A 24,848-nucleotide genomic window follows, 5' to 3' on the forward strand; every position below is an offset into this window, starting at 1 on the left:
TTGGCGCATCATTAAACGAAAAATACGTCAAAGACGACCACGAACTCTTCAGCAGCTGGAAATCTATATAACGCAAGAATGGGACCAAATTCCAACAGCAAAACTCCAGCAACTCATAGCCTCAATGCCCAGACGTCTTCAAACTGTTTTGAAAAGAAAAGGAGATGCTACACCATGGTAAACATGCCCCGTCCCAACTATTTTGAGACCTGTAGCAGAAATCAAAATTGAAATGAGCTCATTTTGTGCATAAAATTGTAAACTTTCTCAGTTTAAACATTTGCTATGTTATCTATGTTCTATTGTGAATAAAATATTGGCTCATGTGATTTGAAAGTCTTTTAGTTTTCATTTTATTAAAATTTAAAAAACGTCCCAACTTTTCCGGAATTCGGGTTGTAAATACTTCACTTGTTTCATTACTAAATGAATCGAACGAATGAACGAATCTCTTGAATGAATAATTCAATGCAAATAGATTTGTTAACAGACTCTTATCAACACAAATATTAGCACCAAGTACTTTCACAAGGTGATCTGCTCCATTGTGATCGCCACCATGGACATCAGTGTTTATATCCATAAACTTTTATCCCTTTTCTTCTTTGATAATATGAATGATTGTAAGAGTCTTCCTGAAAACCTTCACACTTAGAGCTTTTTAAATGACAAACATTAAAACACTCAAAGTCAGATGAAAACTTTGAATGTAAAACAACTAAGAACTTGCTTCAGATGAATGTCCTTCACACTCAGAAACAACATTCTTCTAAAACACAGCTTCTAGAAAAACATTCAGTTGCAGTTTTACACAGAACGACTGGAGTGGCCCCTTATGTTCCAACATACCCTAAAGCCAAAAGTAGACATGATGTCCTTCGAGATGATTGAGTGTCCAGCAACCATGACTTCTGAGCACAACTGCAAAAACTTCCCAGAAACACACTCCCAAAGAACACATTGTGCTAATCTCTATAACTGGACGGTCAGAGGTTCACCTAACATAACCTTGAGTGGAAAATAAGAGCTTTAATGGCCAACCATGAAGAGACAGGCAGGAATTTTTCAGTGCACTGTCCTTTTAAGTGTATTTTCCAGCTGGCAGAGAAAAGATTGTGCATAAGGACTTGCTGTTTCCATTTAGTATTTTGTTTATTTCATGTCGTATTTGTCCCAGGTCCTATTAAAGAAAATTGAGCAACTAATCCACTTGGTCTCAAGTGAATCTTTACAAACAGTGACACATTCAGTGTACGTCAATGGGTTCCAGTATTGTAACAATTTTGTCTTTTGTGTTCCACAGAGGAAAGAAATGCATTTAGACAGAATTGTGTTTTTTTGTTGTTGTTGTTTTTTTATGGGTGTATTATTGAATTAATTGTATGAATGTCCACATCTTCACTCCCACTTACAAGCAATTTTCCATGAATACTCTTATTGTGAAAAACTGTGGTGGTTTATACTCCAATACTTCAATCATTCACTTGTATACTTGATGCAAAACCAAAAAAAAATATATATATATATATTTATTGAAATTTAAATGCAGACGGCCTGTTCTTTTTAAATCACCTACTTCAACTGCAAAATGTAATCATAAGGAGTATTCTGATGACCATGGCCAATCCTATGTATGAATATGAATCATGTTAACACAGCCGCAGTATCTGATTTGATAACATCTGCAAGAGATTTCATCTAAATGTAGTGTTCCCCATCCATGTTAAACAGTTGCACACACCCATCTTTACAGCCTGCTCTAGAATTCATCCAAAATGCTGTGACCTTGACTGATTATTCCTCGGCTTGCAACATTTTTTGTCCCAGTGGCTGTTGACTTGAGAAGAATATTAAAATCCCTCTTCAGTACTCTGTGGATTTGACTGCCAGGGTTTGTCAGCGGTGGCTAATGGAGCCGGATCAGACCACAGGAACTACAGGAACAGGGAAAGTCTGAGAACACATGAAAACACTGACCTCCGCTTGCTTCAACAACAACAAAATAACAGTAATAATTTGATCAAATGTTGACATGGATTTTATTTCATTCAATCAGAAAATGATGATTTATGCGTGAATTCTGCTGAAGTTTGACCATAATTCTATCACATTGATCAATGTCAACTTCTGGACAGCTATCATTCATTGCTGCAGGACATGCTCGGTCATTCAACAGGATTGCAAACAACTGCATTTCTCAAGCTAATAAGTCACCAAGGTCATTCTGAAGATGTACAGCAGATTTGCGCCACCAAGTGGATAAAAATAGTAATGCTGACGAAATGTGACATTAATACCGCTCTTCACCACTAACTTCCCCTGCTGAGGAAAACTTGTAAGTTTTTATCTTAAAAAAAAAAAGAATATTTTGCTATTAAATTACTTAAAAGGTGTGGGAAGCATTGCACAAGACTGCACAGCCTGCTATTAAACTATAACTCTATTGTATTACACTTACTGAAATTGGCTTATTTTGGCATTAATTGCCACATGAAAGATAAACATAAAATAAACATAAATATAAACATACAAAGAAAATGTTTTTAGTGTTATTTGTACACTACAGAATACAACAACGTCAATAGAGCTTCATCTTTGCTGTATACCTTAGGAATCACTAGATGGCACTGCAGTTGTGCTTAAGACAAAGAGTCAAAGCACAAGACACTCCTCTTTAAATGCAAATGAGACTTTCATGAACTATTCAAATATATGTAAACACATAAATGTACACTCACATATTCCCACAAGTGAAAGAAAGAAAGAAAGAAAGCTAGGATCAGCTCAGAAACTGAACTGGCCCGGTTGCATAAAAGGTCATATTTATTTTTTTTTTCAATTCAGTTTAATAAAAATGTAGATTAAGCTAAATCCACAAACTAAGACTGATCGCCCCTTGGCTGACTGCTAGTTGGTCAGACTTGTTCTCAAGATACTGTCTTAACTTAGAAGCTAAGTTCATGCAACCTTACAACCTAAACAAAAATATATTTTTATAACAATTTCTGTAATGAGGTTTCAATTAAGACTTTTTAGAAAAGTAAATGGTAGTGACATGTTACTGTGCTCAGAGGACTGGACTGTGACCTGTGACCCTGGCCAGCTTGGAGTCAAGGGATGGAGCACACAGTGCATGTGTAGTGTTATCAGTTACCAGGCACTTCATTAAAACAGCAAACATTAAATCGTGCTTGAGGCACAGAACAAGGCAATTGTGCCTAGTGTGAGGACATCCTAAATATGTGTGTCCCTACGGACCCTCTAGATTAGGAGTGAATCACTCGCATGTGCAACAGTTTTGCACTAGGCAGCTGTCACGAATCTTGACCATGGTTTTCTGTCTGCTCGCCACCAGAGGTCGCCTTCTGTCTACATGTCTACGTCACTGTGTGGGAAGATTTGCATAACACCAAATGTTCACTCATAGAAAGAAGACATAACTTTTATTCTCTCTGTTGCTGCCAGCGCCATGTCGTGGAGTCGCTGTGTGTTTCGTTGTGAAAGCGAAACTACTTTGATTGGTCTTCCAAAAAAAGGACACGACTAGAAATCAGTGGTTAAGTTGTATTTCAACACTGTTCCAGAACAGTTCAACTTAAATATTCAGATGTGTGCAGCTCATTTTATGGAAGATGGGGACTGTTTCCTGTGAGAGTACCCTACAATGTGTATGTAGCACAAAGGCTGTTTCTATAAAGTAGGGCAGTTCAAACTTTGCAAGGACGGTCTGGTGTTCTGACTCACAGCCTTTAAGTACATATTTATATTTAAATCATTTCCCACTGATGATTCAAACGGGAGTTTTGAGCAGTGTAGAGTAGAGCTTGTTTGTTCTTTCTCCGATCACAAATGCTGACATGGTTTTAAGTTAACACAGCACAATATGCAAACGCAAAACATAAAAAGACAGTATAAGTAATTATAATTTGTAACTATGTCCAAACTGGATGCAACAAATGCCTAGTTTGTAATGGGTTTTATTGTTTTTTTCTCGTCTGATATCCAGATCATGAACGAATCTTTCTATTTAACCGGATCTTCTCGAACCAGTTCACCAAATCGAACTGAATCATTTGAAAGACTTCATGTCTCCAGTATGCACTTGTCCACAAATTACTTAAGTTATTCGGTTTATAAACGTGCCTACCACTCCCTCTGATGTGAAATAAACCAATATCCTGAGATATTCAGTTACCCCTAACAGTACATTGACTGAACAGCTAAAAGAGAACCGATGACGGGTTGTGCTCGAGCAGAGCAGCTGGACTGAGTCTCGTCCTGCTGGGACACACATCACAGTACGGCGAGGGATATAACATTTCTGTCACACGCTTGAGGCATTCGGCCAATCACAATGCACGGGATAGCTGGCCAATCAGATCACACCTCGCTTTTAAGAAAGATGAGCCTGCAAAATCGACGTGTTTCAGAAGTCGGGTCATAGAGGAGCAACAATAATGTAAGTTAAATGGAAAATAATGTGTTTTTTTTAACCTCAAACTGCATACACACATTGCTTTACACAAAAAAAAACACAAAATAATGTTCTTTATAGCAAGATCATTTGACCCCTTTAAATGGTTCGGATTAGTATATCCTTGAAAGCTGCTGGACTTGTCTACGACTGTGCAAAGTTCTGTAATGAATGAACTTCACGAAAGACTTCCTCTAGTTCTGTGTGAAATTCTAGAGCGACACGAAGGGAAGCGTATTATTTTTGTTGTTTATTGTCGGATTATCATACAGTATTCATTAACGAATGACACAGTTTTGACTATCATGGTGTGTGCATAAGTGAGTGTGAAGGCTAATTACATTGTGTTGGATTATATTAATACGTTGCTTTTCCCGATCACTTATATTGGGCTTTTTTTTTTTGACTGATTTAAATATTCGAGGGTTTCAGTTAATTTCTGGATTGCCAATTTAAAAGGGTCTGCTTGAATATTTTAATCATATTTTATCATTCTCCTTAATGTAGCAATTAGCCCAGATTTGATCCATGGAAAATTTATCTATGGTTATATTATTTTGTCGTCATTGTCTTGTTTTAAGGAGTTAAAAACTGCTCTTATCAACCTTAACTGACATATTATATCACATTAATTTGACAGGCTTGGCCAATTTTTTTTCTGTTGTTGGAGTGAGAGGGTTTTGTGAGCTTTTGGGCTGGAAATCATCCAATCTGGCAACACTGTGGACGTCAAACACATACGTGACGTCACCACGCTACAGTCTGCAGTGAGGGGTGTCTCCATATTATTGTCTTATTCTGCAAGAAAGTATTTTAGATCCTTAATTCTGACCCTATACCTAAATTTAAAGGGGACATAACACATTATTGATTATAGCATACTTCATCTCTCTAAAGAGTGTTTAGCTTTATCAGATTATAAAAGAAAGATACAGCTTTGCGATTCTGTCCGAAAACAGCTGAGCTCAAGCTAAAGAGTCACGAGCACTTGAGCATCGATTGCCATCAAAACACAGAAATTTGATGCAGTTTCTCTTACCATCTGCAGCTCCAAAACACCACCGTGATCTTTTATCGCTGGGTCGCTCCGCCTTTCAGAATCAAACGATGTGCATAACCAGCATCGAACTGGGTCTTGTTTATAAAACATTTGTCAACAACTCAGTTGCTGTCCCGGAAAAACAAACTGCAGTTCATTGTTTGTGTCATTTCTAAGAATGCCTCTTGCTTTGAGCTGTGGCCAGATTCACAATATAGTATTCCCTCCCATTTATTTTTGATTAAATGTTGATTAAATGCTGGCGGTAACCTTTTCTACAAGATTTTGAGGATTCCTGATCCTACTGGCCCCTGTTCTTCCAAAAATATCCTGTTATAACTGTACTTTTGTGTAATAAATATGACCAAAATCATAATAAAAAACTTAATGGAATTCTGGAAGCTGAAACATTATGTTGATTTTACCAAAAAGGCAAATATTAAACCTTTAAGACTGACAGACAATCGCTTGCATTTGAAATGAAGTTTGAATGTTTTGGGGGTTGGGTCAGGCTTTAGAAGAAGGTACACAGCATCAGGTAATGAGACAATACCTCAGGAAAACAAACACAAAGCGCTGGTCTGCTCTGTAGAAGCACATTCACCCTGCTCTAATCCCTTTGGCTAGAGTTGCTGACACTGGCTAACCCTTTAGAATAGGCCTCTCTCATGATGTGGGAAGGCCATGCATCTTACCAACCAGTCCAGGTTGAGCAGCACCACTGCACTATTAAGAAAACAATCCAAAATAAACCACTAACCCACATCGCTGAGAGGAGCAGGTATGTCTTTTTTTTATATATATTGAATAGTTAAAGTTTCAGTTCAGAATGTGATGTTTAGAAATGTATTAGTGTAAGAAAACTGAAGAAGGCGTTCTGAAAAAAACATTTTCAGTTTATTTTCTAGGATTTGATATATTTATAAATTTTTTCTCTGTTTTTAATTGAATATTGTCACTGTATTTTGAGTTAAGCAGTTCATTTCAAATTTAAAAGTATATTTTAACACCTTTCGTGAATCCTCAGGAATTCAAAAATGATTGAAGGTGATCGAGAACTTTCAGCTTTGATTCAGGAGCTCTGGGACAATGACATAAATCGGCTGAGACCTGGGATTGATTATCGCATATCTCTGCAGGTAATTCTCACATCTTTCCCGTGTGAATTTCACAGGTTCACTAGAAATATATAAACGATAATTAGTGAACTCTGAATAATAGTTAACACTTGCTTTCATGTTTTTACCCTTTACATTTTACTTTAATAAAGTGACATTTATTTGCTAATTTATGTTTGTTGACCTAAGGTGTTAAGGTCAGAGAAAGCGCAAACAGACTGAGATAAGCATTGTTCTTCAGTGCTGTGTTTAGAAAATCATTCACAATGACACTTTTGGGCGTAATGTAAACTTGAATGCTTACAATACCATTAATGATTGAGTATTTGTATGGTTTAATCACAAGTAATTGACTGCAGTAAAAATGAAAGTTAATTAACTTTAGTTTTACTTAACATACACAACATATTCTGATTAAGGTCCATATTCTGATTAAACCTCTATTCTGGTATTTACATACTAACCATCAACTGAAACTTTTGTGTGTGTGTGTTAAACTCCCTGTCTAAAGTTATTTATGCCAGGCACGCATGTTAAAACAAACAGACAGAAAATACCTTTTGGGAGTTCCTCAAGGTTTGCTTTGTATCACAGGGTAAAGCGGGTGATCTGGCAGGTTTTGCTGATGACAATGATGGAGCAGGGCTGCCTTTGTTCACATTTGTTGATGAAAACATTTTCAAAAAGGAGACTTTCTTGGGTAAGAAATAAGCTAATACCTTAACATTTTGTTTATTTAAAAGTAGACTGTGGAAAACTTTTCACAAAAGAAAAGAAAAGAAAACCTGGGTTTTAAACCGTGTTCTTGTCTCTTGCACACACAACTCACAAAGTGACATCATCCCATTCATTTTTAATGAGAGTTTGAGACTTTTGGCGAAAAGTTTAACTTTTCTTCGACTTTTCTTCAAAACTCTAAATCAACTGAACCAATTGATTTGAAAAATGATTCATTGTTTTGATGCGCTCAACACACCATTATTATATATAGCTTATTTTTATTTTATAAATTTTTTTGTAGGGCTTGTTTTCTGTGTTTTACAGAGGACTTGGCTAGTCAGTCCATTGACAATTAATGGGGTCATGACATGGATTTTTTTTCTTGAATTTTAATGTTCCTTGAGGTTTACTTATAATGTCAGTTTTTTGCACAAATAAATATGTGGAAAAATGCTAATTCTAAACCCTCATTCTGACCCGAGCTGTTTTCAGGGGCGTGTCCTTTAAGGTTCATCAGTAATCAGCTGCTGTTATGATTGGCTAACATCATTGCATAGGAAACAGTATCAACAAGTAGACGACCGATTTATTGCTTATGGCCGATATATCGGCTGATATTTTTCAAATATCAGCATTGGCTGATGTGTATTTTGACGGCGACTGTATTTTGACAGTCTAAGTTCTGTCTAAGATGGATAGAAGTCTGTTTAATAATCAGATGGAACGGTTAAACAAAGGAATCAATCTATACAGAAAGTATTATAATGATTGCTTTTATATTAGGCCTATTAGTAATAGAAAGGCAAACATTATAATACTTTCTCATTTGCCGTCACCATTAAGCAAATATGCATTTAATATAATTTAAACAAATCTTTCCAGCTGTAATATTCATGTCATTTTAACTGTGTGCTGTGTGTAAAATGAGGGTTAACCTGGATTTATTTGAAAAATATGATTCCCAGTGCACACAAACTTCCCAGAATGTGCCCTGTTGGTTACAGTTTAGTTCCTTTTTAATAATATTTTTTATTAAATATTTATTTATTTGTGAAAAATGCTGTCATCTAAAGTATAAGCATGTTTCTTTAACACATTGACTTTTTAATCCATTGTCAAATTATTTCACATTTCTTAAATATTAATAAGAATAATTTTTAAAAATCTTATCGGCTTTATATCGGCTATCGCCCCCCTGCTTTCCAAGATATCGGCATCAGCAGTCAAAAAACAAATATCGGTCGACCACTAGTATAAACGCCCCTCACTATTGCATGTTATGAGTGTTTTGACAACATTCCCAGATGAAGCATTATGAAATCCTTTACTTACGGTTTGTGATGCAGCTCGAGTCGAATCAGATCTAGTTCTGCTACATATCACAGATGTTTCTTTGTGTCTTTCCATGACACTGTGCCTCAATTACAAAACAAAATCAAAGACTCCCTTAAAATAAACTATCACATGTTCCTGACGCTGGGATCCTTCTGATATCTGTACAGCACCCACTGAGAAACCTGATGAAAGTGCTCTAGTTATCGAGGATTCTATTGTACGGAACGTGAATTTAGAGACACCAGCCACCATAGTCAAATGTTTACCGGGAGCCTGAGAGCCTGACATCTTGGCAAATTTAAAAGTGCTGACTAATGTTAAACGTAAATACAGTAAGATTGTTATTCATGCCGGCGCTAATGATGTTCGACTTCGCCAGTCGGAGATCAATAAAAATAACATTAAAGAGGTGTGTGTACTTGCAAGCACGATGTCAGACACTGTAATATGTGTAACCCTTATTACGAAGTAGTAGAAATAATGTACATAGGTTTAATAGTCTAAGTAGTCGTAGAGGCTATCATGAATATGATTTGGACCAGAATCAGAAGACGCTAAATTGTTAAGAGCCTGAGAATTGAATATCAATATGGAAAAAAATGCCACACCAGAATGACAGTTTAGATAACCTGTATTAAATTCACAGGGTGGAACATACATACAAAGAAAGAAAACACATTTATGAAAAATAACAAACTAAAATAATAAAGTGCGCACGCAAACAAAACAAAACAAAACCCTCCTTTTCAGTATCTTTGAGCTCAGTTCGTCCTCGGTTCAACTTGCCTTGGTTGACAAGAGTTCAGTTTCACCATTGGGGCCCTTTTTTTCTTTTTTTGTTTGAGTTAGTGTTTGTCCTACCACAACAAAGATGAAGAGGATGATCCGGGCAGTTCGTCTAAAGCGATTTGATTCGTTGTCAAACACGATTGGCTCGCCACCCAGCCCCCTGGACTGGCAATCAATGAGTCTCTGGAAGAACGTCTGGAACGTCTGGATCTGTGTCACTCCACGGAAAGGATCTCTGCACGATGTTCCCAACTCTTACCAAAACCTGACCTATAAATGAGGCCAAATCATTTCTTTCAATTACCATTCAGTGAATAAATGGACTGCTACAGGATACTACAAAATAAAATGAGATAATATTTCAGTACACCCATAATGCAAATAAAAATATTTCTCTCGTTGTACAACAGCTCTTATGTTTCTTCTCAGGTATCAAAACTATATGAATTTCTCTCTAGTATCAAAAATAAATTTACATAAATTGCATCCTTCATAAAGAGACATTTCAAATTCAAGTTTTATGAAACCTTACGGTAGTAACATTAACAGTATGCAGAATAAAACTGCATGAATTGCATGTAAACATTAATCAAATTGTATCACTTTCAATTAGAGGCATTAAGGCATTAGTGTGCTTATTTATCCCCCTCTGCACCGGTAACAGTGGAAAGAATGCACTAAAAAATTTACCTCTTTAAACTTCAGTGAACACAATTAAATCCACAATTTTTAACATCATTATTTAACAAACTAACTATTTAACAACAGTATGAAAAGTTAACATTTCTTTTTTTATAAACCACAAACAAAATAATTTGTTGGTTTCAAAGACATTAACCAGTATTTCGCTAGCCTATTGTGGCTAATTACCTTATTAACATATGCACAAAGCAGGCTTCACACCTTTAGCTTTACACAATGAGCAACTTTGCATTGATTCACCCATTAACACAGATTAACATAGATGCTAGCGAACTCATAAACTCAGCAACTAGGTTAAATACAAAAATGGGCATCAAAAGCCTGGCCTGTTAGCATGAATATTAGCGAACTCAGATGCCTAGGTAAACAACTCACCATTTTAACGGAATTCACTGCCTTTAGCTCCATGACAACAGTGGATTCAGGCACAGCTTTCGTTTACACTCTATATTACAGCAAGGTATAGTCAGTATAAGCAGTAATGATTACAGAACTTGTTTAATTCACTCCATATTGTTTTCTCATCTTACCAAGCAGATAACGCAGCCTCCTGTGCTCAAGTGCAAGCGCCAAAAGAACGTGCAGTGACGCAAAACTAGAGGCGTAACTGTAACGGAGCCTAGCTGGCAGCTGATTGGTTAGTTCAGTGTCTCATAAAATTCACCCATTGGCTCACTTACAACTCCATCAAAGATACAAAATTAAAGTTAACCCTTTCATGGCTGGGTCAGACAGCTAAATAGGGCTTCTCATTATTAAACCTGGCTACACTCTCCCCCTTTGAACTCATGTACGTCCCTGTACATGGCAATGGTTGAACTGTTTGTATCTCAGGGTCCAGGACAGAAGGATATGAGTTTTCACCCTCACTTAAAACGTCAGCCACAGCTGTGGTTAACCCCTGGAAGAATGATTTAACAACTGTGACAAAGGGGTTTCCAAGTTCAGTATAATCAAGTCTCTTTGACGGCTGACGGATTCTCTCTGATCTCCTGACTGTTGTATCCTTTATTTCCTCTTCTGGTTCTTTACCTCCATTGTGACTCATCTTCTTTTCACTCTCTAACATTTCAGAGAACACTGGAAACTGCTCTGTTTGAATGTCATCATCAGGTAAGTTTTGTTCCTCCACAGGGTTTTTACTAGCAGGTAAGTTACTTTCGGTCTTAACGATGTCATGAACTTGTTCATCAAGCATGACTCTTTCGGTAAGTAGGTCCTCAGTGTCGTGGTGGTGACAGTTAGGATCATTATGTGTGAGGGGACTGTCCGAGGCACCATTGGACATATCAGGTGGTTTGTTAATTTCAGGAGTGCAATCAACATTTTGAGCATTTACAGGACTCTCAACAGGACAATTGCTTGGAGGTTCAGAATGCTGTTTATCCTGCACAGTAGACATAGTTGGATCAGGCTGCACTAGACTGTCATGGACTGTGGGAAACTGAGCGTTTGGGGGTTCTCTGAAACAGTAAACAGGAATGATTTCATCTTCATCGTCTGAGAAATGATTCTCATCCACAGTAGGATTTGCACGGGTTGCTGGCTTGCGTCTCGCGGGCTGCTGGCCAGGCGTCTTGCTGACCTCTGTAGGCAAGTAACCACATGGAAGGAGTAAGTCCCTATGCAGTGTTCTTAAAGGACCATCCTGATTTTCAGGTTTGACTGTATAGACGGACAGGGTACCTGCTCTCCTCACCACCACATGGACAATTGACTCCCACTTGTCTGAAATCTTATGTTTTCCTCGAATGCGAACGTTTCTGACCAAACCTCGGTCTCCAGCTTCCAAGTCCGAAGCAGTCACATGCCTGTCAAACCTCATTTTGTTCTTGTGTGCTATTTTTGCAGCATTTTCAATTGCTATCTTGTAGCTGTCTTCAAGTCGTGACTTGAGGTTTTGCACATACTCTGCGTGTGATGTTTGCTGACCCCCTTGCACTGGTAATCCAAACGCCAAATCAACCGGCAGACGAGGCTGACGTCCGAACATCAGTTCATATGGTGTAAAACCTGTCACCTCATTCCTGGTGGAATTATAGGCGTGGACCAGGGGTTTTACAAAATCACGCCAACGAGATTTCTCTGAGCTTTCAAGAGTACCTAGCATGTCTAGTAACGTGCGATTAAATCGCTCAACGGGGTTGCCCCTAGGGTGGTATGGGGTTGTTCTTACTTTGTGTATGCCGGCCACTCGACAGAGCTCTTTTATTGTGCGGGACTCGAAATCACGTCCCTGATCACTGTGTAACTTTTCTGGCATTCCATAGTGCACCATAAAGTTCTCCCACAGACACTTTGCCACTGTGCGGGCCTTTTGGTTAGGTGTTGGTATGGCAACCGCAAACTTAGTAAAGTGATCTGTAATCACCAGTATGTCTTTGGTCCCACTTTTGTCCGGTTCAAGGGAGAGGAAGTCCATACAGAGGAGCTCAAGGGGTCTGGTGGTGTTAATGTTTACCAAAGGTGCAGCTCTCTCAGGCAGCGCCTTCCTCCGTACGCACCTGCCACATGTTTTGACTTTTCTCTCGACATCCAGAGCCATCTTTGGCCAAAAGAATCTGGTCCTTACAAGATCCAGTGTACGATCAACCCCCATATGACCCATATGATCGTGTAGGCTGGTCAAAACTGTGTCACGCAGTTCAGCTGGGAGCACAAGCTGATAAAAGGTCTGAGATCCCACTTGGCGTCTCCGGTACAAGACGTTATTATGGAGTTCAAGGCGATTTAACTCCCTCAACAACAGTGGAAGCTCAGTGAGTTCATGCCGCAAGGTTGGGGGTGGTTTTTCTCCCTGCTCAATCTGGGAAATGACATGCTTTATACTTTGATCAGCTCTTTGTTTACTCGCAAGCTCTGCCTCAGTTAGGTGGAGGATAACTGGCAACCCACCAAGGTGATCTTCTTGCCCATAACTGTCAGGCACAGCAGTAGCTGAGATGGCAAGAGTTTCAACTAAAGCAACACCATCTGAAGAATCTTGGCCATCATAACTGACACTGTAAATGAGCTGTCTCTCACAGATTGCTTGCACAACAGCTTGATCTACTGCATCTATATTTTCTGGATCAGAGAGGTGACCCTGAGTAAACTGTCTTATGTGTTCTCTCTCTTTTTGAGATTTAAGATCATCAGCCAGCTTCCCATGAGGCCTGCGGGACAGTCCATCTGCATCGCCATTTTGCTTTCCTGGACGATAGAGAAGTTTGAATGAGAACGTGGACAGTGCTGCCAGCCACCTATAGCTTGTCGCATCAAGTTTTGCTGAGGTCAGTATGTACGTCAGTGGATTGCTATCAGTAACAACAGTGAAGTGGTTACCGTAGAGATAATCACTGAACTTTTCTGTCACTGACCACTTGAGTGCTAAAAATTCCAACTTGTGTGCTGGATAGCGACTCTCACTCCTTGACAACCCTCTGCTTGCATAGCCTATGACTCGACACTGACCCTCCTGTTCCTGATACAAAACAGCACCGAGTCCAGTGGTGCTTGCATCGGTGTGGAGTACATAGGGTTTCTGGGGATCAGCAAAACCTAACACCGGGGTGGAGGTAAGGCTCTCAATAACCAGGTCAAATGCCTGCTGGCAAGCGGGTGTCCAGCGACTCCCAAAAACCTCCTTTGGGTTGCGGTACTGACCTGCTTTCTCATCTGACTTCAATTTCTTGTGAGAAGGTGGGTAACCAGAGGTTAGATTGTGGAGGGGCTTAACGATGTTAGAGTAGCCCTTAACAAACCTCCTGTAGTACCCAGCAAACCCAAGAAAAGATCTCAGCTCTCGCAGGGTTTTTGGGACTGGCCAAGTCTTAAGAGCAGCAATCTTCTCCGGATCAGTCTCGACTCCATTTCTGGAAACTACATGCCCAAGATAACGGACTGACGTCTGGAAGAAGACACACTTTTCAGGTGATAATTTCAGTCCGAACTCTCTAAGGCGTGTGAGCACCCTCATCAGCCTTGCTTCATGCTCTTCCAGAGTCTTTGAGAACACAATCAAGTCGTCAATAAAGACTAGAACGTCCTTTAAATGCATGTCCCCCATGCACTTTTTCCATTAGTCTTTGGAATGTACTCGGTGCATTAGTCACTCCCTGCGGCATCCGGTTAAATTCCCAGAACCCAAGCGGACACACAAATGCGGTCTTGGGTTTGTCTGCTTCCTCAACTTCGATCTGGTAATAACCAGAGTTTAAATCCAGGACGGAGAACCACTGGGAACCACTGAGCGCTGAGAATGTGTCTTCTAGCTTTGGAAGAGAGTATGCATCTTTTATGGTCTGGAGATTCAGACGCCTGTAGTCTATGCACAACCGGACTTGGCCATTCTTTTTCCTGACCACCACTATCGGTGACGAAAACGGTGACTCTGACTCTCTGATGACTCCTGCATCAAGAAGCTCCTGAATGTGTTTGCGAACAGCTTCGATGTCTTGTGGGTGTATTGGTCTCGCACGCTGTTTAAAAGGAGTTTCATCTGAGAGTTTTATGTTGTGTGCCACTTTATCTGTTCTGCCAAAATCCAAGTCATGTTGTGCAAACACGTCGGGCATGTTGTTGAGCTGCTGAGTGATGCGTTCTCTCCAGTCAGATGGAACTGGGGACTCACCGAAATTGAAGTTTAGGTCGTGCTTGTTGTTTGACTGTGCCTCTGGTGACTTTGAGAGGGGTTCTGATTGTTTTACTACACTGTGCTCCTGTAACAAGATGCTCTGGTAAGCACTTATCTCTGCAATCGCACATTTAGCAGGAATGACTATATCATGTTCAGACTCATTACTGATGACCACTGGTAGCTTATAGGGCCGCTGCTGGGGAATGTCGTCTAAGCTAGCTGTTACCAGCAAGCCACCCGGCAAGGAGGGTAATGATGGCTGCTCAATGACTACAAACTTCTCATTCTGCAAGCAATAAGCTACAGCAACTCCCTCAACTACTACAGTTTCACCAGCTGGAATGATTTTAGAACTTCTGCCTTGCAATGTTACTACACTGGGTTGACTGTTGTTGGTCTGTTTTTGTCTAAGCTCAAGACATTTAAGAACTGCTCTATAGCCATGTGGGATTGGTCGATGGCATGTCAATCCGGCTTCGAAATACATGTCATACAGTACATCCAGTGTATTGGTGCCTATAAGCACAAAAGACTGTGAAGTGGCTCGAATGTCAGGAACAACCAAAGCGAGTGTATTTACATCCATTGACGCTCCAATAAACTCTTTTGGAAAAGTTACAGTCATTTCTATGTAACCCAAGTAGGGTACAGACTGTCCATTCGCTCCTTCCACCTCCAAGAGATCATGTAGTGGCTTAATCTCCTGCTCTGGAAAGTGCTGTTCATAAAATGACCGGGAAACTGTTGTTACTTGGGAACCCGTATCTAGTAGGCAGCTGACTTCTTCACCTTTTATGTTGACTTTAGCGGTACTCTTGGTGCCGACCAACCCCTTAGGGAGCTTAAAAGGGTGGTTCTTACTTGCATGTTTTAGATTAACACATACTTCAGCCTTGTCTTTACTGTTTACGTCTGAGGGACGTTGTTGGCTCTCTTCAGTCCCTGTTTGTCCCCCAACAGGAACTGCTAGTCGTTTAAAGGCAAGTTGAGACGGTTTTGTGCGTCCCACATGTGCTGCTTCTCCTCTAACTGTCTTTTCTTTTCAGCTACTAAAGCAGGGTTTGCCCTGTCTGTGCAAACTGGGGCAATGTGCCCATCCTCCCCACAGTTAAAGCAGTACCAAGGCCTGGGTCTGTATGTCTGTTTTTTCTTGGTCTGTTTTAGCATGTCTGTGTTAGCACTGTCTAGTTTTTGTACTTTGCCTGAACTTTTCCCTGCTGCTCCCCTGTTATCAGCCCCCTTTGTCTGTTTCTGTGCCATCAAATAGGTTAATTGGCTTTGTAAACTGGCTACTTGCCTCCCAAGATCCTCAATAACACTGAGACTGACCTCTGACTTCTCTTTTGACTCTGCACAGGCCCACGCACTTTGGAGCTGAAACTGGCCACGCTGCCTGGTGGTGCCAATGTGTTTTTTCATGCGACTAGCTTTTTCTAACTGTCTGTCTTCCTCTGTTCTTAGTAACAGCAAGAGGTCAGCAAATGAAGGGGGGTTGCTTTTCTTCTGCTCAAGTTGCAGGCAAGAAAGTAAAGAATTGTCCCAGCATCCTCTACAGAACTGTTTGAGTAGGTGTTTATCTACATCAGCCGGTGCAGCCCCACCCCTTCTCACAGCTAGGTTCAATGCTAATTGCAATCGATGAAGATAAGTAGAGGGTTTCTCACCCGGGTCTTGAAGGGTGTTCATAAACTGGGCAAAAAGTTCTTCCCCATCCTCAACAGTACCAAAGGCTGAGTCCAAGAGCTGCAGGTAAGCGATGGGGGGTGATCCAGGCCGTAGCCCTTTGACCACATCGGCTGCAGGTGAAAGTAGACATTCAAGAATTCTTCTTGAAATCTGAAGATGGGACATGCTGGGATCATTTAAAAGCAGTTCGATGTGTGAGCGCCAAGTGTCGTAATCAGCTTCGTTACTCGGTCTGGGAATCTTTCCAGAAAAGGAACGAAGCCTCATTGGAGATTGCAAGTGTGGGCTAACATCTTCCCTCCGTACAATATGCTCAACCACCACCTTCTGTATTTCTGCTGGGTTTATGTCACTCACTAAAAGGGACGGAGCTTTCCCTCCATTAGTGAACAGGACTGAATCAGTGGTACTTAAGCAATTTCCTTCCCGGGGGGCATCCATAAGTGAGACGAGGGGCTGTTGATCTTCGGGGGTAGGAGGTTGAAATGTCACAACTGGAGTCTCAACATGTGAAGGGGAGACTTGTATACCTATGGGTTTCATAGCTTCGATATCTTCACCAATCTGGGACATCATCTCTTTCAACACCTCCCCATAGTCTTTGCCACTTAGCTTGGCTAAGCCCTTTAACTCAGCTAGATATGTTTTTGTAACATTACTGCCAATCTGCGTAGTGTACACACAGCTTAATGCGTTTACAACATATTTAGCACATGGATCACCTTGCTCTGTGTATGTGTATGGCAGAAGTGGCTCTAAGTTCACTAAAGCTGAACCACTCGAAAACTCAATGATCAGGTTTTGGTAAAATTCGGATTTAGAATCATCAACGAGAAGGGCTCTTTCGATGGAACCGTACTTCTTAAGGAAGTCAACAACTTCCTCATCCTGACCTGCTACCTGTGTTACCCCACTAACGATCACTGCATTCGGAATTTTAACACCTGACTTCTGTATGAAATCCATTTTGCATATTCTTTCAATATTGACATTCAATGTCTCTGACTCCTGGCTGGCTCGCCAATAATGTAACCCTTATTACGGAGTAGTAGAAATAATGTACATAGGTTTAATAGTCTAAGTAGTCGTAGAGGCTATCATGAATATGATTTGGACCAGAATCAGAAGACGCTAAATTGTTAAGAGCCTGAGAATTGAATATCAATATGGAAAAAAATGCCACACCAGAATGACAGTTTAGATAACCTGTATTAAATTCACAGGGTGGAACATACATACAAAGAAAGAAAACACATTTATGAAAAATAACAAACTAAAATAATAAAGTGCGCACGTAAACAAAACAAAACAAAACCCTCCTTTTCAGTATCTTTGAGCTCAGTTCGTCCTCGGTTCAACTTGCCTTGGTTGACAAGAGTTCAGTTTCACCGTTGGGGCCCTTTTTTTCTTTTTTTGTTTGAGTTAGTGTTTGTCCTACCACAACAAAGATGAAGAGGATGATCCGGGCAGTTCGTCTAAAGCGATTTGATTCGTTGTCAAACACGATTGGCTCGCCACCCAGCCCCCTTGACTGGGAATCAATGAGTCTCTGGAAGAACGTCTGGAACGTCTGGATCTGTATCACTCCACGGAAAGGATCTCTGCACGATGTTCCCAACTCTTACCAAAACCTGACCTATAAATAAGGCCAAATCATTTCTTTAAATTACCATTGAGTGAATAAATGGACTGCTACAGGATACTACAAAATAAAATGAGATAATATTTCAGTACACCCATAATGCAAATAAAAATATTTCTCTCGTTGTACAACAGCTCTTATGTTTCTTCTCAGGTATCAAAACTATATGAATTTCTCTCTAGTATCAAAAATAAATTTACATAAATTGCATCCTTCATAAAGAGACATTTCAAATTCAAGTTTTATGAAACCTTACGGTAGTAACATTAACAGTATGCAGAATAAAACTGCATGAATTGCATGTAAACATTAATCAAATTGTATCACTTTCAATTAGAGGCATTAAGGCATTAGTGTGCTTATTTATCCCCCTCTGCACCGGTAACAGTGGAAAGAATGCACTAAAAAATTTACCTCTTTAAACTTCAGTGACCACAATTAATTCCACAATTTTTAACATCATTATTTAACAAACTAACTATTTAACAACAGTATGAAAAGTTAACATTTCTTTTTTTATAAACCACAAACAAAATAATTTGTTGGTTTCAAAGACATTAACCAGTATTTCGCTAGCCTATTGTGGCTAATTACCTTATTAACATATGCACAAAGCAGGCTTCACACCTTTAGCTTTACACAATGAGCAACTTTGCATTGATTCACCCATTAACACAGATTAACATAGATGCTAGCGAACTCATAAACTCAGCAACTAGGTTAAATACAAAAATGGGCATCAAAAGCCTGGCCTGTTAGCATGAATATTAGCGAACTCAGATGCCTAGGTAAACAACTCACCATTTTAACGGAATTCACTGCCTTTAGCTCCATGACAACAGTGGATTCAGGCACAGCTTTCGTTTACACTCTATATTACAGCAAGGTATAGTCAGTATAAGCAATAATGATTACAGAACTTGTTTAATTCACTCCATATTGTTTTCTCATCTTACCAAGCAGATAACGCAGCCTCCTGTGCTCAAGTGCAAGCGCCAAAAGAACGTGCAGTGACGCAAAACTAGAGGCGTAACTGTAACGGAGCCTAGCTGGCAGCTGATTGGTTAGTTCAGCGCCTCATAAAATTCACCCATTGGCTCACTTACAAGTCCATCAAAGATACAAAATTAAAGTTAACCCTTTCATGGCTGGGTCAGACAGCTAAATAGGGCTTCTCATTATTAAACCTGACTACATATGCTCTGGTCCCCTCCCTGCTTACCATGATGATGAGATGCATAGCAGATTGTCATCACTCAATGGCTGGATGTCTAAGTGGTGCCCACAGACTGACATAGGTTTCATAGACAATTGGACGAGCTTTTGGGGCAGACCTGACCTGTTTAAAAGAGATGGTCTTCATCCCTCCTGGGGTGGCGCCACTCTTCTCTCTAGAAATATGGCAAATAGTCTTAGTGTTTATACTTGACTAACTGGGGCCCAGGTCAGGAAGCATACAGACTGGCTAAACCGACCGTCTGCTAGCTGCCTCCCGTCACAGAGGTCAGTTAATTCTGAGCACATAGATACTTTTTCACCTAAATATCACACTATAGAGACTGTGTCTGTTCCCCTAACTAGAAAATACTAAAAATGTTCAAAACAATTTAATTGAGGTTCAACAAATAAAAAACAGATGCAATACGTATTAACAAATGATAAAGCTTGGCTTATTGAATAACAGGTGCCTTTCTACGAGAGCACTTTTTGTAAATAATATGATCACTGATCATAATCCAGATGTGCTCTTGGCAGAAACCTGGCAAAAACCTGAAGATTACAATATTTTAAATGAGTCCAGCCCTCAAGATTACTGTTATGAACATGAGCCGCGTCCAAAAGGTAAAGGGGGAGATGTTGCTTCAATTTATAACAACGTTTTCAGGATTTCTCAGAGGGCAGGCTTCAAGTATAACTCGTTTGAAGTAATGGTGCTTCATATAACATTATCCAGAAAGACAAATGTTAATGATAAATCCCCTGTTATGTTTGTACTGGCTACTGTATACAGGCCACCAGGGCACCATACAGACTTTATTAAAGAGTTTGGTGATTTTACAGAGTTTGGTGATTTTTACCGAGTTAGTTCTGGCTGCAGATAAAGTTTTAATAGTTGGTGATTTTAATATCCATGTTGATAATAAAAAAGATGCATTGGGATCAGCATTAATAGACATTCTGAACTCTATTGGGGTTAGACAACACGTCTCAGGACATACTCATTGTCAAAAACATACTCTGGATTTAATACTGTCACATGGAAAGGACCTCTACAGCCCGGAAAGACAGCGGAGACCAGGACAACTAGAGCCCCAAATACAAAGATTTTGTCTCAGAGGAGCACCAGGACAAGACCACAGGAAACAGATGATTCTTCTGCACAATCTGACTTTGCTGCAGCCTGGAATTGAACTACTGGTTTTGTCTGGTCAGAGGAGAACTGGCCACCCAACTGAGCCTGGTTTCTCCCAAGGTTTTTTTTCTCCATTCTGTCACCGATGGAGTTTCGGTTCCTTGCCGCTGTCGCCTCTGGCTTGCTTAGTTGGGGTCACTTCATCTACAGTGATATCGTTGACTTGATTGCAAATAATTGCACAGACACTATTTAAACTGAACAGAGATGACATCACTGAATTCAATGATGAACTGCCTTTAACTATCATTTTGCATTATTGACACACTGTTTTCCTAATGAAAGTTGTTCAGTTGCTTTGACGCAATGTATTTTGTTTAAAGCGCTATATAAATAAACATTAGTGACTGAACACCAGTGGGCACCACTGAACACCACTATTCGTCGATGACTAGCTCTGGAGGCGTGATTATGCAAATGTTTTGCCCATGTGACATCATCTTGCCCCTCAGATCCAAACGAGCTGTTTTTTTGGAGCTCGATTAAATAAATGCTTTGTTTATAATGCAAATATTCTTATGCCATTGATTTACCTGATCTGGTATCAAAACATTTAGGCACTGGTTTAATTAAGATAGCCTTAAGAGAAAATAGTATGAATCCAAACAAGTATAGGTGCTAATTTAGAGATGACGGTGAAATATTTGCATATGTGTCATTCCAGCTTTTATCTCACTTCTGGACAACTATGAAAGTGATACTGGTGAACCGGAGATTGTCACACCAGAGGAAGAACTGGAAAACCACAAGTTCCTGGATTCGATCCTGAAGACCCCCACTATGAAGGTAATAAATGAGTCAAGAAAAAGATTTATTACTGGTCAGATGTATTCTGTTTTTCATAAGACACTGTTTTACTTCAGTCTAAAAGAGAAATGATTATATGATTCCTTACCATCTGTGCTGAATAGTAAGTTGCAATAGATGTATATTTTCTCGTATTAGATGGCCCACAAATATCTAGTGGGAAAGCGTCTCTCTCCAGAAGACACCGCAGGCTTCAAGAAGCAGCTCTATCACATTTGGTTTGAGTTGTACGCCAGGAGAGGATCCAGTAAGTAAGTACAGAGGATTCAGAACAACTTACAGGAGATCATTTGGGGCACGATTCACAAGATTTGTCATTCCAAACGGCTTTGTCTGTGGAATGTAAAATTACGGGGTGAACCATCACTTAACATCACATAAATTCTAAAAAGAATGTTACAATTATTCAAATTACAAGTATGATTATTAATTATGTTCAGTAACGTTAATTAGATATCATTGGCACAAGACACAAGCTTGCATTCAGATCTGCCGGCTGCACAACATGTTATTCTTCTTTGATAACTCTTTTCACTACAAAAGAAAAGATTTGTCACTATTTCTGTTACATCACAAATTAAAGACGATTTAATTTTTTTTTCTCAAGAAAGTTTCTTCTGGTCACACAGACAAAAATCTTTGAAATATTCTTGATTTCTTCTAATGCAGTTTCCCCATTTAGAGCTTCATTAATGATACATGAAAGCCATGTTTTGTTTGTTTCTCTCTCCAAACAAGACCGGACTCATCAGGTTTCGAGCATGTCTTTGTAGGAGAGACGAGAGGAGGTCATACTGTCATTGGCTTTCATAACTGGATCCAGCTGTACTTACAAGAGAAACTAGGACACATTGACTACAAAGGATACCGTGTTAATGCCAACTCACCTCAGGTACGTGATGGATCATAGAGCAGCTCGATTCATTTACCTGCCTCAGGGCTTGTCTTTGTGTGCTTATTTTATTATATACATTTACATTTAGTCATTTTGCAGACACTTTTATCCAAAGCCACTCACATATGAGGACAATAGAAGCAATCAAAATCAACAAAAGAGCAATAATTTGTGACCCTGGAGCGCATAATGTAAATTTTTTGAAACTGAGGGGTATAAATATTCTGAAAGCTGAATAAATGATCTCTCCATTGATGTATAGTTTGTTAGGAGGACAATGTTTGTATATCTATATATTTGGAATCTGAGGGAGCAAAAAAATCTAAATACTGAGAAAATAATCTTTAAAGTTGTTCAAATTAAGTTCTTAGCAATGCATATTACTAATAAAAAATTAAGTTTTGATATATTTACAGTAAGAAATTTACTAAATTATCCATGCAACATTGTTTTATTCTGTATATTATATTTATTATACTTATTACATTATTATTATTATACTAATATAATAGTGATAATGATCATAATTAAAATTTCATTATTTATTTATTTTTGTGCATATTTCATTTATTAATTCATTTTCATGTTAATTTAATTTGTTCATTATTTACAAATAAAATATGCACAAAATAAATAATTAAATACTAATTATTATCATTATTACTATTTATAATAAATATAAATTTAATAAGTAGAATAGATAAATACAAGGGTAAATAAAAAATAAAATAGAAAGAAGAATAAAGGAGACAAAAAAAGAAAAAATAAATAAACAAAATAAATAAAAAAAAAATAGTAAAAAACAATATTGCTAAATTAGCATTAAAAGATACCGAAATGTGAAAATTCTGTCATCATTTACTCACCTTCAGGTCATTGCAAAGCTATAGATTTTCTTTCTTGTGCAAAACAAAAAATGAACATACACAGTCTATGCAATAGCTTTTTAAAATCTTGTTATGCAACTTTAAATATTCTGAAAACAGAGCCAAATTTAAGTGCTTATTCTTCTTCTAATGACTTGCGGCCATGTCTCAAATGGCATACGTCTATTTTATGTAAAGTACTCTTGGGTTCACTCTATCTAATACTATTTTTATAGAGAGAGCATATTCATATTGTTCCTAATTTCTTTATACTTTATGTTCAATCTCGTTCCCAGCCAGATGAGAACAAGCACATTATGGCTCTGCAGTTCAGCTGGAAGAATGGAATCAAGCCCAAAGGAAGCATCTTCATCGGTGTGAGCCCTGAGTTTGAGTTTGCTCTGTACACTCTGTGTTTCCTCACATCTCCAAACGAGCGAGTCAAAGTCTCCTTCAGCATCTATGAGGTGGAGATCGTCTGTCACCACTACAACCAGAAGCACATCAGCACCACCTATCCTGTGCTCGTCAGATACCTCAATGTTTAACCAGCTGCTTGGATTCAGAGTCCATGCATTCATAGTGGCTACTGATTTCATCTTTTCATTTAAAAACAATAAACCGAAAAGACTATAATCTAATTTGTAGTGTCTCGATGAATTCTGAAGTCACCATCGTTCTGTGTTCCTGAAGTCGTAATTTCTGAAAAAATCCCAAAGTCCCTCCCCTATATTATAGTATATATATTATATATTATATATATAATGAGAATTGCACTGGTTTTAATGGAAACTGTAATCTAATGGTAATTGGTTGCCTTCTATTAGTAGCTTGTTAAAACCACTCAACCTTATGTAATATGTCCCAAAAACACATTACAGAAAACCATTTTTAATGGTTTTAAAGGTTAGAGGTTGATGGTTTGTAATGGAAATCATTAGAATATATCTGATGGTTTCTATTGTTTTTCTCAGCAGCTGTGACTTCCTGGTTTGTCTTCTCCAAAACCAAAAGTATTGAAGTGTGGGCTGTGATTTAATTGGGTTTGAGCTTCGGTGCATCAGTCGTCTCGTTCTGCTTATTGACTTGGCAATGCCTGAATGCTTTGGGAATACAAATGTAAAACTGGAACTTAAAACTGGAAACTGAGCAAAAGACAGAGCAGTCTTATTTAATAAGGAGGCAAAGCAGGTATATATTTCGTTTGACTGCACTTGTGTGGCATGTTGATTGCTTAACTAAAAATGAGTCTTTTTTTCATAACAAGGACAGAAAGGTTTTGTAAATGTGACTGATGAAACTGACAACACATAATGATAAAGATGCTTCTGAAATGTTTTTTTTTTTTTTTTTTGGTATAGCTTGATCAAAGTCATGCTCGGTAGTTCACACAGTGCTGGAAATCCTCAGTATACATTCATAGACATGCCGATAGTAATAAAAGATATTAGACTCTGTCATCATAACACATAAAAGCTCTCATTAGTCAACACCTGGTTGATATGTAACATCATGGAATGAATCTGTGAACAAAACTGAACAAATCTTGGTGAACTGATTCAAATTACTCACCACTATGGCTTGTGTCCCTAGAGTTTCTTTATTTTATTTTATTTTATTTTCAATTGAACCTATTACATCTACATATAGATGTAAATTTAGATATACATCTACAATGGCATTATTAAATGTTTTTATTGTTTAATTGTCTTCCAACTAAACTGAACTTTGGACCTTAGTCATA

At 38.8% G+C, this 24,848-nt stretch overlaps 1 protein-coding gene across 2 annotated transcripts; it reads left to right on the plus strand.

Annotated features, from left to right (window-relative positions):
* The first annotated feature begins 6,144 nt into the window (after positions 1 to 6,144).
* Positions 6,145 to 23,731, plus strand: endou2 (endonuclease, polyU-specific 2). 2 transcript variants are annotated; one of them, XM_059526912.1, is made up of 7 exons: positions 6,145 to 6,294; positions 6,541 to 6,652; positions 7,226 to 7,331; positions 21,201 to 21,322; positions 21,482 to 21,594; positions 22,082 to 22,235; positions 23,401 to 23,731. In XM_059526912.1, exons 1-7 carry the CDS (start codon positions 6,182 to 6,184, stop codon positions 23,650 to 23,652), a joined length of 972 nt encoding a protein of 323 aa, XP_059382895.1. In that variant the 5' UTR covers positions 6,145 to 6,181; the 3' UTR covers positions 23,653 to 23,731. The 2 variants fall into 2 exon arrangements, with proteins under 2 accessions (XP_059382895.1, XP_059382896.1); XM_059526913.1 differs by having other exon boundaries at positions 23,405 to 23,616.
* The last annotated feature ends 1,117 nt before the right edge of the window (positions 23,732 to 24,848 follow it).

Source organism: Carassius carassius, chromosome 36 (assembly GCF_963082965.1).
Source record: "Carassius carassius chromosome 36, fCarCar2.1, whole genome shotgun sequence".
Taxonomy (NCBI): Eukaryota; Metazoa; Chordata; class Actinopteri; order Cypriniformes; family Cyprinidae; genus Carassius; species Carassius carassius.

What these genes read in the sequence shown, in the direction of transcription:
- endou2 (XM_059526912.1), top strand. Translation starts at nt 6,182, where the DNA reads ATGATGTGGGAAGGCCATGCATCTTACCAACCAGTCCAGGTTGAGCAG. An exon ending in CACATCGCTGAGAGGAGCAG is followed by an intron (nt 6,295 to 6,540) that starts GTATGTCTTTTT and finishes GTGAATCCTCAG; the next exon opens with GAATTCAAAAATGATTGAAG. An exon ending in ATTATCGCATATCTCTGCAG is followed by an intron (nt 6,653 to 7,225) that starts GTAATTCTCACA and finishes TTTGTATCACAG; the next exon opens with GGTAAAGCGGGTGATCTGGC.